At 45.4% G+C, this 14,478-nt stretch overlaps 1 protein-coding gene across 1 annotated transcript in view; it reads right to left on the minus strand.

Moving 5' to 3' along the window:
• The window catches only part of LOC306925204 (uncharacterized protein), a 200,359-nt gene that overhangs the window by 42,611 nt on the left and 143,270 nt on the right, over positions 1-14,478 (minus strand). Inside the window, exon 19 of the mRNA XM_079503895.1 lies at positions 3,173-3,289. Coding sequence (XP_079360021.1) covers positions 3,173-3,289 — 117 coding nt within the window. The remainder of the gene's footprint in view (positions 1-3,172; positions 3,290-14,478) is intronic.

Raw genomic sequence — 14,478 nt, forward strand, 5'->3', positions numbered from 1 at the left:
GTGTCATTGTGTATAAACTGTTAAGTGGATAATGTGTGTCATTGTGTATAAACTGTTAAGTGGATAATGTGTGTCATTGTGTATACTGTCAGTTTATTGGCAGTAATAATGTGTGTCATTGTGTATAAACTGTTAAGTGGATAATGTGTGTCATTGTGTATAAACTGTTAAGTGGATAATGTGTGTCATTGTGTATAAACTGTTAAGTGGATAATGTGTGTCATTGTGTATAAACTGTTAAGTGGATAATGTGTGTCATTGTGTATAAACTGTTAAGTGGATAATGTGTGTCATTGTGTATAAACTGTTAAGTGGATAATGTGTGTCATTGTGTATAAACTGTTAAGTGGATAATGTGTGTCATTGTGTATAAACTGTTAAGTGGATAATGTGTGTCATTGTGTATAAACTGTTAAGTGGATAATGTGTGTCATTGTGTATAAACTGTTAAGTGGATAATGTGTGTCATTGTGTATACTGTCAGTTTATTGGCAGTAATAATGTGTGTCATTGTGTATAAACTGTTAAGTGGATAATGTGTGTCATTGTGTATAAACTGTTAAGTGGATAATGTGTGTCATTGTGTATAAACTGTTAAGTGGATAATGTGTGTCATTGTGTATAAACTGTTAAGTGGATAATGTGTGTCATTGTGTATACTGTCAGTTTATTGGCAGTAATAATGTGTGTCATTGTGTATACTGTCAGTTTATTGGCAGTAATAATGTGTGTCATTGTGTATACTGTCAGTTTATTGGCAGGCATCTACACTTTTAGACCGACATGTTTGTGCCAGCATGGGAGACCAGATTTGTTTCTTGATCGATTAAACATGCCATCATGGGCCGCTAGGCTCAATAACAGGCTTATTGATACCGGGTACTCAATAACAGGCTTATTGATACCGGGTACTCAATAACAGGCTTATTGATACCGGGTACTCAATAACAGGCTTATTGATACCGGGTACTCAATAACAGGCTTATTGATACCGGGTACTCAATAACAGGCTTATTGATACCGGGTACTCAATAACAGGCTTATTGATACCGGGTACTCAATAACAGGCTTATTGATACCGGGTACTCAATAAGCCTGTTATCAGGTTTCAAGCTCCATCCCTGGTTGGAGGTGTGTGTGTGTTACCTGGGTGCAGAGGGGACATGTGGAGGTGTGTGTTGGGGGGGACATGTTACCTGGGTGCAGAGGGGACATGTGGAGGTGTGTGTTGGGGGGACATGTGGAGGTGTGTGTTGGGGGGACATGTGGAGGTGTGTGTTGGGGGGACATGTTACCTGGGTGCAGAGGGGACATGTGGAGGTGTGTGTTGGGGGGACATGTTACCTGGGTGCAGAGGGGACATGTGGAGGTGTGTGTTGGGGGGACATGTGGAGGTGTGTGTTGGGGGGGACATGTGGAGGTGTGTGTTGGGGGGACATGTTACCTGGGTGCAGAGGGGACATGTGGAGGTGTGTGTTGGGGGACATGTTACCTGGGTGCAGAGGGGACATGTGGAGGTGTGTGTTGGGGGGGACATGTTACCTGGGTGCAGAGGGGACATGTGGAGGTGTGTGTTGGGGGGACATGTTACCTGGGTGCAGAGGAGACATGTGGAGGTGTGTGTTGGGGGGGGACATGTTACCTGGGTGCAGAGGGGACATGTGGAGGTGTGTGTTGGGGGGGCATGTTACCTGGGTGCAGAGGGGACATGTTACCTGGGTGCAGAGGGGACATGTTACCTGGGTGCAGAGGGGACATGTGGAGGTGTGTGTTGGGGGGGGGGACATGTTACCTGGGTGCAGAGGGGACATGGGGCTAGGTGGAGGGGTGTGTGTTACCTGGGTGCAGAGGGGACATGTTACCTGGGTGCAGAGGGGACATGGGGCTAGGTGGAGGGGTGTGTGTTACCTGGGTGCAGAGGGGACATGTTACCTGGGTGCAGAGGGGACATGGGGCTAGGTGGAGGGGTGTGTGTTACCTGGGTGCAGAGGGGACATGGGACTAGGTGGAGGGGTGTGTGTTACCTGGGTGCAGAGGGGACATGGGACTAGGTGGAGGGGTGTGTGTTACCTGGGTGCAGAGGGGACATGGGGCTAGGTGGAGGGGTGTGTGTTACCTGGGTGCAGAGGGGACACGGGGCTAGGTGGAGGGGTGTGTGTTACCTGGGTGCAGAGGGGACATGGGGCTAGGTGGAGGGGTGTGTGTTACCTGGGTGCAGAGGGGACATGGGGCTAGGTGGAGGGGTGTGTGTTACCTGGGTGCAGAGGGGACATGGGACTAGGTGGAGGGGTGTGTGTTACCTGGGTGCAGAGGGGACATGGGACTAGGTGGAGGGGTGTGTGTTACCTGGGTGCAGAGGGGACATGGGGCTAGGTGGAGGGGTGTGTGTTACCTGGGTGCAGAGGGGACACGGGGCTAGGTGGAGGGGTGTGTGTTACCTGGGTGCAGAGGGGACATGGGGCTAGGTGGAGGGGTGTGTGTTACCTGGGTGCAGAGGGGACATGGGGCTAGGTGGAGGGGTGTGTGTTACCTGGGTGCAGAGGGGACATGGGGAGGTGTGTGTGTTGGGGGGGACATGTTACCTGGGTGCAGAGGGGACATGGGGCTAGGTGGAGGGGTGTGTGTTACCTGGGTGCAGAGGGGACATGGGGCTAGGTGGAGGGGTGTGTGTTACCTGGGTGCAGAGGGGACACGGGGCTAGGTGGAGGGGTGTGTGTTACCTGGGTGCAGAGGGGACATGGGACTAGGTGGAGGGGTGTGTGTTACCTGGGTGCAGAGGGGACATGGGACTAGGTGGAGGGGTGTGTGTTACCTGGGTGCAGAGGGGACACGGGGCTAGGTGGAGGGGTGTGTGTTACCTGGGTGCAGAGGGGACACGGGGCTAGGTGGAGGGGTGTGTGTTACCTGGGTGCAGAGGGGACACGGGGCTAGGTGGAGGGGTGTGTGTTGGGGGGGACATGTTACCTGGGTGCAGAGGGGACATGGGGCTAGGTGGAGGGGTGTGTGTTACCTGGGTGCAGAGGGGACACGGGGCTAGGTGGAGGGGTGTGTGTTACCTGGGTGCAGAGGGGACATGTTACCTGGGTGCAGAGGGGACATGGGGCTAGGTGGAGGGGTGTGTGTTACCTGGGTGCAGAGGGGACATGGGGCTAGGTGGAGGGGTGTGTGTTACCTGGGTGCAGAGGGGACATCGCCACCACCCAGTATCCAAGCTGTGGAGCGATGTAGGTCACGCTGAGATGCTGGCCTTCTCTGTGGACAGAACCCAGGCTGCTCTTCAACCATGCACCTATAGACACACACACACACACACACACACACACACACACACACACCACACACCACACACGCACGCACACAGTTCAGTATTCATTAGGCATTTTCATTGAATGCAGGAGTTTTCATTGTATGGACGTCCATCCATGCTTATAAACAAGAGTGTTGATGAATCTCCAATCTTCTGTCGCAGTCTGAAACCCCACCTCTTCAGACTATATTAGCCCTGTAGCACTTGCCGTAGTACCTGCCCTAGCCTCGACATAAACAGATCAGCTCTGTGGTCAAAAAATAGTTTTTATCAACTTAGGCTCGTGTCCAGGATCAAGGGTTACCTCTCCTGACCTGACCTCGAGAGGGTCATCCACGCCTTTATTTAATCAAGGCTCGATTATTGTAATGCGCTATATATATATATATATATATATATATATATATATATATATATATGCATGGACCAGTCTGCCCTCAGACGTCTGCAGCTCGAGCAAAATGCCACCGCTCGCCTCCTCACTGGTACGAGGAGGCGTGATCAATCTGGTCATATCGCTCCCATCCTTGCCTCACTCCACTTGCTACCCGTTAAATCAGAATTGATTTTAAGGTTTTATTATTTTTTAAAGCCCTAAATGGTTTGCCCCCCCCTGTATTGATCGGTCCTCATGGACCCATACACCCCAGCCAGGGCCCTGAGGTCAGCTGACCAGCTGCTCCTGACTGTGCCCAATTCCGATTACAGGTCCAGAGGCGACCGTGCTTTTTCAGTGGCCGGCCCCAAACTCTGGAACTGTCTGGCCCTACACATTAAGTCTGCCCAGTCCTTAGAGGCTATAAACTCTGGAACTGTCTGCCCCTACATATTAAGTCTGCCCAGTCCTTAGAGGCTATAAACTCTGGAACTGTCTGGCCCTACACATTAAGTCTGCCCAGTCCTTAGAGGCTATAACCTCTGGAACTGTCTGGCCCTACATAATAAGTCTGCCCACTCCTTAGAGGCTATAACCTCTGGAACTGTCTGGCCCTACACATTAAGTCTGCCCAGTCCTTAGAGGCTATAAACTCTGGAACTGTCTGGCCCTACACATTAAGTCTGCCCAGTCCTTAGAGGCTATAACCTCTGGAACTGTCTGGCCCTACATAATAAGTCTGCCCACTCCTTAGAGGCTATAACCTCTGGAACTGTCTGGCCCTACACATTAAGTCTGCCCAGTCCTTAGAGGCTATAAACTCTGGAACTGTCTGCCCCTACACATTAAGTCTGCCCAGTCCTTAGAGGCTATAAACTCTGGAACTGTCTGGCCCTACATATTAAGTCTGCCCACTCCTTAGAGGCTATAACCTCTGGAACTGCCTGCCCCTACATATTAAGTCTGCCCACTCCTTAGAGGCTATAACCTCTGGAACTGCCTGCCCCTACATATTAAGTCTGCCCACTCCTTAGAGGCTATAACCTCTGGAACTGTCTGGCCCTACACATTAAGTATGCCCACTCCTTAGAGGCTATAACCTCTGGAACTGCCTGGCCCTACACATTAAGTCTGCCCAGTCCTTAGAAGCTATAACCTCTGGAACTGTCTGCCCCTACACATTAAGTCTGCCCAGTCCTTAGAGGCTATAACCTCTGGAACTGTCTGGCCCTACACATTAAGTCTGCCCACTCCTTAGAGGCTATAACCTCTGGAACTGCCTGCCCCTACATATTAAGTCTGCCCAGTCCTTAGAGGCTATAACCTCTGGAACTGTCTGCCCCTACATATTAAGTCTGCCCGCTCCTTAGAGGCTTTTAAGTCTTTACTTAAAACACCCAACCGACAGCTGACTTCTCCTATTGGCTAAAAATAAAGCCACTTCCAACACACAGCAACATAACGACCCTGATGACATGCATGCAGCTGCCGTGTGTGTGTGTGTGTGTGTGTGTGTGTGTGTGTGTGTGTGTGTGCGTGTGTGCGTGTGTGTGTGTGTGTGTGTGTGTGTGCGCGTGCGTGACACTGAAGGTATGTCAGTGATTCAGGGTTCAGCTCTGTGATTGGCTCTCTGGGGAATCCCATGTCATGTGCAGGGTTGGAATACATCTTTTTCTAAAACATTTATCCCACCATTTTGTAGCCCATGTTTCACCCAGTGTCAATTATCTAATGTAATCCTGGGCGCTACACTTCCTCTGCCAACCTGGGGAGAGCCAACGGACTGACCTCATGCTTCCTTCTATGCATGAGGAGTCCAAGCTGCTTCTTTTCACCTGAGTTTCCCCGGGCCGGACGTAGCACGTGGAAGGAACACGTCATTCCGACCAGTTCCTTTCCCCACCGTCAGGCGCCCCGGCTGGCCATGGGGAGGCAGTTTATACAACTCCTCCTGCCACGACTACTAATCCATTAAATCAGAGCCCAGCGATTTACAGCAGCGGAGCACATTTAGTGACGGACCAGGCGCTATCCTGGATGTAGCTGAAGTAGCTAAATGTAGCCAAAACACTCCCGATGCGATCGACAACAACGGGAGGTATGATTAACCCATTTTGGTGTTTTAAGCATTATGTCATGCTTTAGTTATTGAAAAATAGCAGACCTACAAGCTCATAGCGCGCCACCGAGTGGCGCGCTACGAGCTTGTAGACCTGCTATTGTTGAAAAATCGTGAAAATGTGGCACAAATCTTTGAATATATATTCTTTCAGAAGACTTTTTTTTTTTTTTTTGACGTCAGGCCTAAATGGGTGAATTCTACCACGACTAGCGACAGGACCGCGATGGGCCGTCTAACACATCATATTTACTTAGAATTGGACGGAATGATTTAGAACTAGAGTTATTCACGTTTTAAGATTTTCGATCTCGTCGGCTAAAATGGTGGGGGGGAACATTTGGCCTTATGGGGACGGTGTCAGTTTCCTGTGGGTTGTCTTTCCAAAGGGTTGCTAACTTGCTGCGTACGTGAAAATATGAATGGTGTAATATTACTATGGAACATATCGCTTACATACAGCAGGGGTTCTCAACCTGGGGGTCGCGGCCCCTCGGGGGGGTCCCCAAATTATTAAAAAAAGAAAATAAGAATATATTATATTATAGTACTATTATAAGATAGCACTTTATGTAGACTTAGATAGCATTTTATACAGACTTATAGCATGTTACGTAGACAGCACTGTAATTGCATTGTATGTAGTCATAGCACTTCATAGTACGCATGATTCATGATAACTACTTTTTATATATGTGATGTATGCCATGCTTTTGTTATTGCTTAATGTAAGTCGCTCTGGATTAAGAGCGTCTGCTAAATGCCTAAATTGTAAATTGTAAATTGTAGTACATATGTATAGCATAGTATATATGTATAGTTTCATTATATAGATGTTCCACTGTTACGTTCTTAGCTTACGCATGTTTCGTGATAACTACTTTGTATGTATGTGATGTATTGCCATCGCTCTGGATTAAGAGCGTCTGATAAATGCCTAAATTGTAAATTGTTTCAGTATTCATTTATGATGTATTTTCTCTATTATTAAGGTTATCTTTGCAATCAGTTTGTATTGGGGGTGGGGAGGGTCATTCATGGCTTTCTACATTAGTCCTAAACAATTTAACCCATGATTTAGGCCTGACGTCGAAATGTAAAAATAATGTCTTCTAAATCCTGACTGTTCAGTGGTGCTCAATATTTCATGTCAAGGACCCCAAAAATGTATTTGGCCGCCGACCCCCCATCTGAAAATATGTAGTTCCAGGAACCCTCCGGAAGCAAAGATTTGAGTTAAAAACGTTCGCTGTGAAAGAACATACAGTCAAAAGATTTGCGCCACATTTTCAGGATCTTTCAAAAATATCAGATCTACAAGCTCGTAGCGCGGCACCGAGTGCCACGCTACGAGCTTGTAGATCTGATATTTTTCAATAGCGAAAGCACAACCTAATGCTTAAAACACCAAAAGGGGTACCCGTCCAGAATGGGTTAATAAACATCCATATTATTTTTTAAACAACAATAGAAAGAACATGATCCCATATGCATATAGCTCAGAGTCCTGCATATGCGCACTGAGAAAGATTCCAGGCAACCCTAGACGCAATATGACAATTAATGACACCCCCACCAACACGTTTCATATCCAGAGTCCACCACCGGGAGGCGCCAATACACCAATATCCCAGCCAGACGGGGGACACAACAGCAGTCACAACAGTGTCTGCAGAGCAACAATGACTGGCTTATTGATCGATTGGCTGGCAGTACAGGCCCCTCCCCCAACCCCCCACCCCCTCCCACGCCTCAGTCTAACCTCTCCCTCACTCCAATAATGTTGTCTAATCGTGTTTACATAATATTTACTGGTGTCATATTGCGACTAGGAGTTGGAGAAACTGAAACGCCTATTTCAAAAGTACACCTTCTCATTTTGCCTCATTCCTTGAAAAGGCCTGGTCACTGAGGAGGAGGAGGAGGAGGGCCGTTTACATGCAACATGGCCTTGTTTTATTTGTTTTAATTTCTGTTCAAATACTGTACAAATATAGTATTAATGTATTTAATAATGCATTATGGAATATGAACAGGAAGGACTGTATGATGTCAGTTGTTTGCAACATGCTTTGTTAAATGTGTCATATAATCCCATATGGGAGGAGCCAAAGTGGCATGACACCAAAATACATATTTCATTCATTCATTCATTTGGCAACACTGACAAATACGTTCATGATACATGGGCAACTGGCGGCCCAGGGGCCACATGCGGCCCCCACCAGGGGCCACATGCGGCCTCCACCTTCATTACATCTGGCCACAACATATCATGGGATCTACTGAATGTGAAGGTCGAGGAAGGTCTGAGAACTGACATATTGAGGGATCTACTGAATGTGAAGGTAGAGGAAGGTCTGAGAACTGACATATTGAGGGATCTACTGAATGTGAAGGTCGAGGAAGGTCTGAGAACTGACATATTGAGGGATCTACTGAATGTGAAGGTCGAGGAAGGTCTGAGAACTGACATATTGAGGGATCTACTGAATGTGAAGGTCGAGGAAGGTCTGAGAACTGACATATTGAGGGATCTACTGAATGTGAAGGTCGAGGAAGGTCTGAGAACTGACATATTGAGGGATCTACTGAATGTGAACGTCGAGGAAGGTCTGAGAACTGACATATTGAGGGATCTACTGAATGTGAAGGTCGAGGAAGGTCTGAGAACTGACATATTGAGGGATCTACTGAATGTGAAGGTCGAGGAAGGTCTGAGAACTGACATATTGAGGGATCTACTGAATGTGAAGGTCGAGGAAGGTCTGAGAACTGACATATTGAGGGATCTACTGAATGTGAAGGTCGAGGAAGGTCTGAGAACTGACATATTGAGGGATCTACTGAATGTGAAGGTCGAGGAAGGTCTGAGAACTGACATATTGAGGGATCTACTGAATGTGAAGGTCGAGGAAGGTCTGAGAACTGACATATTGAGGGATCTACTGAATGTGAAGGTCGAGGAAGGTCTGAGAACTGACATATTGAGGGATCTACTGAATGTGAAGGTCGAGGAAGGTCTGAGAACTGACATATTGAGGGATCTACTGAATGTGAAGGTCGAGGAAGGTCTGAGAACTGACATATTGAGGGATCTACTGAATGTGAAGGTTGAGGAAGGTCTGAGAACTGACATATTGAGCCTACGACACACACTGGCATCCTCCGTACATCCGGTGACCTTTTGTGGCCAGATGTAATTTCCTGGGGTCTAGTAGGACTAGAGTAAATAATAATAAAGAAATAGCCGTAAAATGTTGTAAAAACAAAAAAAACATATTTAGCCACTTATTCGAATGCCCCCCCCCCCCCCCCGTCAAAAGATAGCTAAAATCGCTAAAACAAAAGAAAGCAACAAAACAAAGTTGTCCTTTGAGGCCGTGCCGCCCCTGATGTAGGGTTTACACGTTCAGCTGGTTGATGTGAAGCCGATTTGGGGGAAAGTACGTGGGTTTAATTACCTCACACGTATAAGCAGCTTTAAAGTGGTCCAGGTTTAATCCCTGCTTCACTAAATCACTGGAAGAACTAACTTAGTAATAACTGGCTTTCAAACAGAGAGAACATAAAGACTAGTTTCTGGTCATACAACAATAGAGTCAGCTGCAGAGTTGACTAGTTTCTGGTCATACAACAATAGAGTCAGCTGCAGAGTTGACTAGTTTCTGGTCTTACAACAATAGAGTCAGCTGCAGAGTTGACTAGTTTCTGGTCTTACAACAATAGAGTCAGCTGCAGAGTTGACTAGTTTCTGGTACAACAATAGAGTCAGCTGCAGAGTTGACTAGTTTCTGGTCTTACAACAATAGAGTCAGCTGCAGAGTTGACTAGTTTCTGGTCATACAACAATAGAGTCAGCTGCAGAGTTGACTAGTTTCTGGTCATACAATAGAGTCAGCTGCAGAGTTGACTAGTTTCTGGTCTTACAACAATAGAGTCAGCTGCAGAGTTGACTAGTTTCTGGTCTTACAACAATAGAGTCAGCTGCAGAGTTGACTAGTTTCTGGTACAACAATAGAGTCAGCTGCAGAGTTGACTAGTTTCTGGTCTTACAACAATAGAGTCAGCTGCAGAGTTGACTAGTTTCTGGTCATACAACAATAGAGTCAGCTGCAGAGTTGACTAGTTTATGGTCGTACAACAATAGAGTCAGCTGCAGAGTTGACTAGTTTATGGTCATACAACAATAGAGTCAGCTGCATAGTTGACTAGTTTCTGGTCTTACAACAATAGAGTCAGCTGCAGAGTTGACTAGTTTCTGGTCTTACAACAATAGAGTCAGCTGCAGAGTTGACTAGTTTCTGGTACAACAATAGAGTCAGCTGCAGAGTTGACTAGTTTATGGTCATACAACAATAGTCAGCTGCAGAGTTGACTAGTTTCTGGTCATACAATAGAGTCAGCTGCAGAGTTGACTAGTTTCTGGTCATACAACAATAGAGTCAGCTGCAGAGTTGACTAGTTTCTGGTCTTACAACAATAGAGTCAGCTGCAGAGTTGACTAGTTTCTGGTCTTACAACAATAGAGTCAGCTGCAGAGTTGACTAGTTTCTGGTCAAACAACAATAGAGTCAGCTGCAGAGTTGACTAGTTTCTGGTCTTACAACAATAGAGTCAGCTGCAGAGTTGACTAGTTTCTGGTACAACAATAGAGTCAGCTGCAGAGTTGACTAGTTTCTGGTCATACAACAATAGAGTCCGCTGCAGAGTTGACTAGTTTCTGGTACAACAATAGAGTCAGCTGCAGAGTTGACTAGTTTATGGTCATATACAACAATAGAGTCAGCTGCAGAGTTGACTAGTTTCTGGTCATACAATAGAGTCAGCTGCAGAGTTGACTAGTTTCTGGTCATACAACAATAGAGTCAGCTGCAGAGTTGACTAGTTTCTGGTACAACAATAGAGTCAGCTGCAGAGTTGACTAGTTTCTGGTACAACAATAGAGTCAGCTGCAGAGTTGACTAGTTTATGGTACAACAATAGAGTCAGCTGCAGAGTTGACTAGTTTCTGGTCATACAATAGAGTCAGCTGCAGAGTTGACTAGTTTCTGGTCTTACAACAATAGAGTCAGCTGCAGAGTTGACTAGTTTCTGGTCTTACAACAATAGAGTCAGCTGCAGAGTTGACTAGTTTCTGGACATACAACAATAGAGTCAGCTGCAGAGTTGACTAGTTTCTGGTCATACAACAATAGAGTCAGCTGCAGAGTTGACTAGTTTCTGGTCATACAACAATAGAGTCAGCTGCAGAGTTGACTAGTTTCTGGTCATACAACAATAGAGTCAGCTGCAGAGTTGACTAGTTTCTGGTCATACAACAATAGAGTCAGCTGCAGAGTTGACTAGTTTCTGGTCATACAACAATAGAGTCAGCTGCAGAGTTGACTAGTTTCTGGTCATACAACAATAGAGTCAGCTGCAGAGTTGACTAGTTTCTGGTCTTACAACAATAGAGTCAGCTGCAGAGTTGACTAGTTTCTGGTCTTACAACAATAGAGTCAGCTGCAGAGTTGACTAGTTTCTGGTACAACAATAGAGTCAGCTGCAGAGTTGACTAGTTTCTGGTCATACAACAATAGAGTCAGCTGCAGAGTTGACTAGTTTATGGTCTTACAACAATAGAGTCAGCTGCAGAATTGACTAGTTTCTGGTCATACAATAGAGTCAGCTGCAGAGTTGACTAGTTTCTGGTCTTACAACAATAGAGTCAGCTGCAGAGTTGACTAGTTTCTGGTCATACAACAATAGAGTCAGCTGCAGAGTTGACTAGTTTCTGGTCTTACAACAATAGAGTCAGCTGCAGAGTTGACTAGTTTCTGGTCTTACAACAATAGAGTCAGCTGCAGAGTTGACTAGTTTCTGGTCGTACAACAATAGAGTCAGCTGCAGAGTTGACTAGTTTCTGGTCATATACAACAATAGTCAGCTGCAGAGTTGACTAGTTTCTGGTCTTACAACAACAGAGTCAGCTGCAGAGTTGACTAGTTTCTGGTCATATACAACAACAGAGTCAGCTGCAGAGTTGACTAGTTTCTGGTCATATACAACAATAGAGTCAGCTGCAGAGTTGACTAGTTTATGGTCATACAACAATAGAGTCAGCTGCAGAGTTGACTAGTTTCTGGTCATACAACAATAGAGTCAGCTGCAGAGTTGACTAGTTTCTGGTCATACAACAATATAGTCAGCTGCAGAGTTGACTAGTTTCTGGTCATACAACAATATAGTCAGCTGCAGAGTTGACTAGTTTATGGTCATACAACAATAGAGTCAGCTGCAGAGTTGACTAGTTTATGGTCATACAACAATAGAGTCAGCTGCAGAGTTGACTAGTTTATGGTCATACAACAATAGAGTCAGCTGCAGAGTTGACTAGTTTATGGTACAACAATAGAGTCAGCTGCAGAGTTGACTAGTTTATGGTACAACAATAGAGTCAGCTGCAGAGTTGACTAGTTTCTGGTCATACAACAATAGAGTCAGCTGCAGAGTTGACTAGTTTCTGGTCTTACAACAATAGAGTCAGCTGCAGAGTTGACTAGTTTCTGGTCATACAACAATAGAGTCAGCTGCAGAGTTGACTCGTTTCTGGTACAACAATAGAGTCAGCTGCAGAGTTGACTAGTTTCTGGTACAACAATAGAGTCAGCTGCAGAGTTGACTAGTTTCTGGTACAACAATAGAGTCAGCTGCAGAGTTGACTAGTTTATGGTCATACAACAATAGAGTCAGCTGCATAGTTGACTAGTTTCTGGTCATACAACAATAGAGTCAGCTGCAGAGTTGACTAGTTTATGGTACAACAATAGAGTCAGCTGCAGAGTTGACTAGTTTCTGGTCATACAACAATAGAGTCAGCTGCAGAGTTGACTAGTTTCTGGTCATACAACAATAGAGTCAGCTGCAGAGTTGACTAGTTTCTGGTCTTACAACAATAGAGTCAGCTGCAGAGTTGACTAGTTTATGGTACAACAATAGAGTCAGCTGCAGAGTTGACTAGTTTCTGGTCATACAACAATAGAGTCAGCTGCAGAGTTGACTAGTTTATGGTACAACAATAGAGTCAGCTGCAGAGTTGACTAGTTTATGGTACAACAATAGAGTCAGCTGCAGAGTTGACTAGTTTCTGGTACAACAATAGAGTCAGCTGCAGAGTTGACTAGTTTCTGGTCTTACAACAATAGAGTCAGCTGCAGAGTTGACTAGTTTCTGGTACAACAATAGAGTCAGATGCAGAGTTGACTAGTTTCTGGTCATACAACAATAGAGTCAGCTGCAGAGTTGACTAGTTTCTGATCATACAACAATAGAGTCAGCTGCAGAGTTGACTAGTTTCTGGTCATACAACAATAGAGTCAGCTGCAGAGTTGACTAGTTTCTGGTACAACAATAGAGTCAGCTGCAGAGTTGACTAGTTTCTGGTCTTACAACAATAGAGTCAGCTGCAGAGTTGACTAGTTTATGGTACAACAATAGAGTCAGCTGCAGAGTTGACTAGTTTCTGGTCATACAACAATAGAGTCAGCTGCAGAGTTGACTAGTTTCTGGTCATACAACAATAGAGTCAGCTGCAGAGTTGACTAGTTTCTGGTACAACAATAGAGTCAGCTGCAGAGTTGACTAGTTTCTGGTCATACAACAATAGAGTCAGCTGCAGAGTTGACTAGTTTGTGGTCTTACAACAATAGAGTCAGCTGCAGAGTTGACTAGTTTCTGGTCATACAACAATAGAGTCAGCTGCAGAGTTGACTAGTTTCTGGTCTTACAACAATAGAGTCAGCTGCAGAGTTGACTAGTTTATGGTACAACAATAGAGTCAGCTGCAGAGTTGACTAGTTTCTGGTACAACAATAGAGTCAGCTGCAGAGTTGACTAGTTTCTGGTACAACAATAGAGTCAGCTGCAGAGTTGACTAGTTTCTGGTACAACAATAGAGTCAGCTGCAGAGTTGACTAGTTTCTGGTACAACAATAGAGTCAGCTGCAGAGTTGACTAGTTTCTGGTCTTACAGCAATAGAGTCAGCTGCAGAATTGACTAGTTTCTGGTACAACAATAGAGTCAGCTGCAGAGTTGACTAGTTTCTGGTACAACAATAGAGTCAGCTGCAGAGTTGACTAGTTTCTGGTACAACAATAGAGTCAGCTGCAGAGTTGACTAGTTTCTGGTACAACAATAGAGTCAGCTGCAGAGTTGACTAGTTTCTGGTACAACAATAGAGTCAGCTGCAGAGTTGACTAGTTTATGGTACAACAATAGAGTCAGCTGCAGAGTTGACTAGTTTATGGTACAACAATAGAGTCAGCTGCAGAGTTGACTAGTTTCTGGTCATACAACAATAGAGTCAGCTGCAGAGTTGACTAGTTTCTGGTACAACAATAGAGTCAGCTGCAGAGTTGACTAGTTTCTGGTACAACAATAGAGTCAGCTGCAGAGTTGACTAGTTTATGGTACAACAATAGAGTCAGCTGCAGAGTTGACTAGTTTATGGTACAACAATAGAGTCAGCTGCAGAGTTGACTAGTTTCTGGTCATACAACAATAGAGTCAGCTGCAGAGTTGACTAGTTTCTGGTACAACAATAGAGTCAGCTGCAGAGTTGACTAGTTTCTGGTACAACAATAGAGTCAGCTGCAGAGTTGACTAGTTTATGGTACAACAATAGAGTCAGCTGC

Source organism: Electrona antarctica (assembly GCF_951216825.1).
Source record: "Electrona antarctica genome assembly, chromosome: 6".
NCBI classification, from domain to species: Eukaryota; Metazoa; Chordata; class Actinopteri; order Myctophiformes; family Myctophidae; genus Electrona; species Electrona antarctica.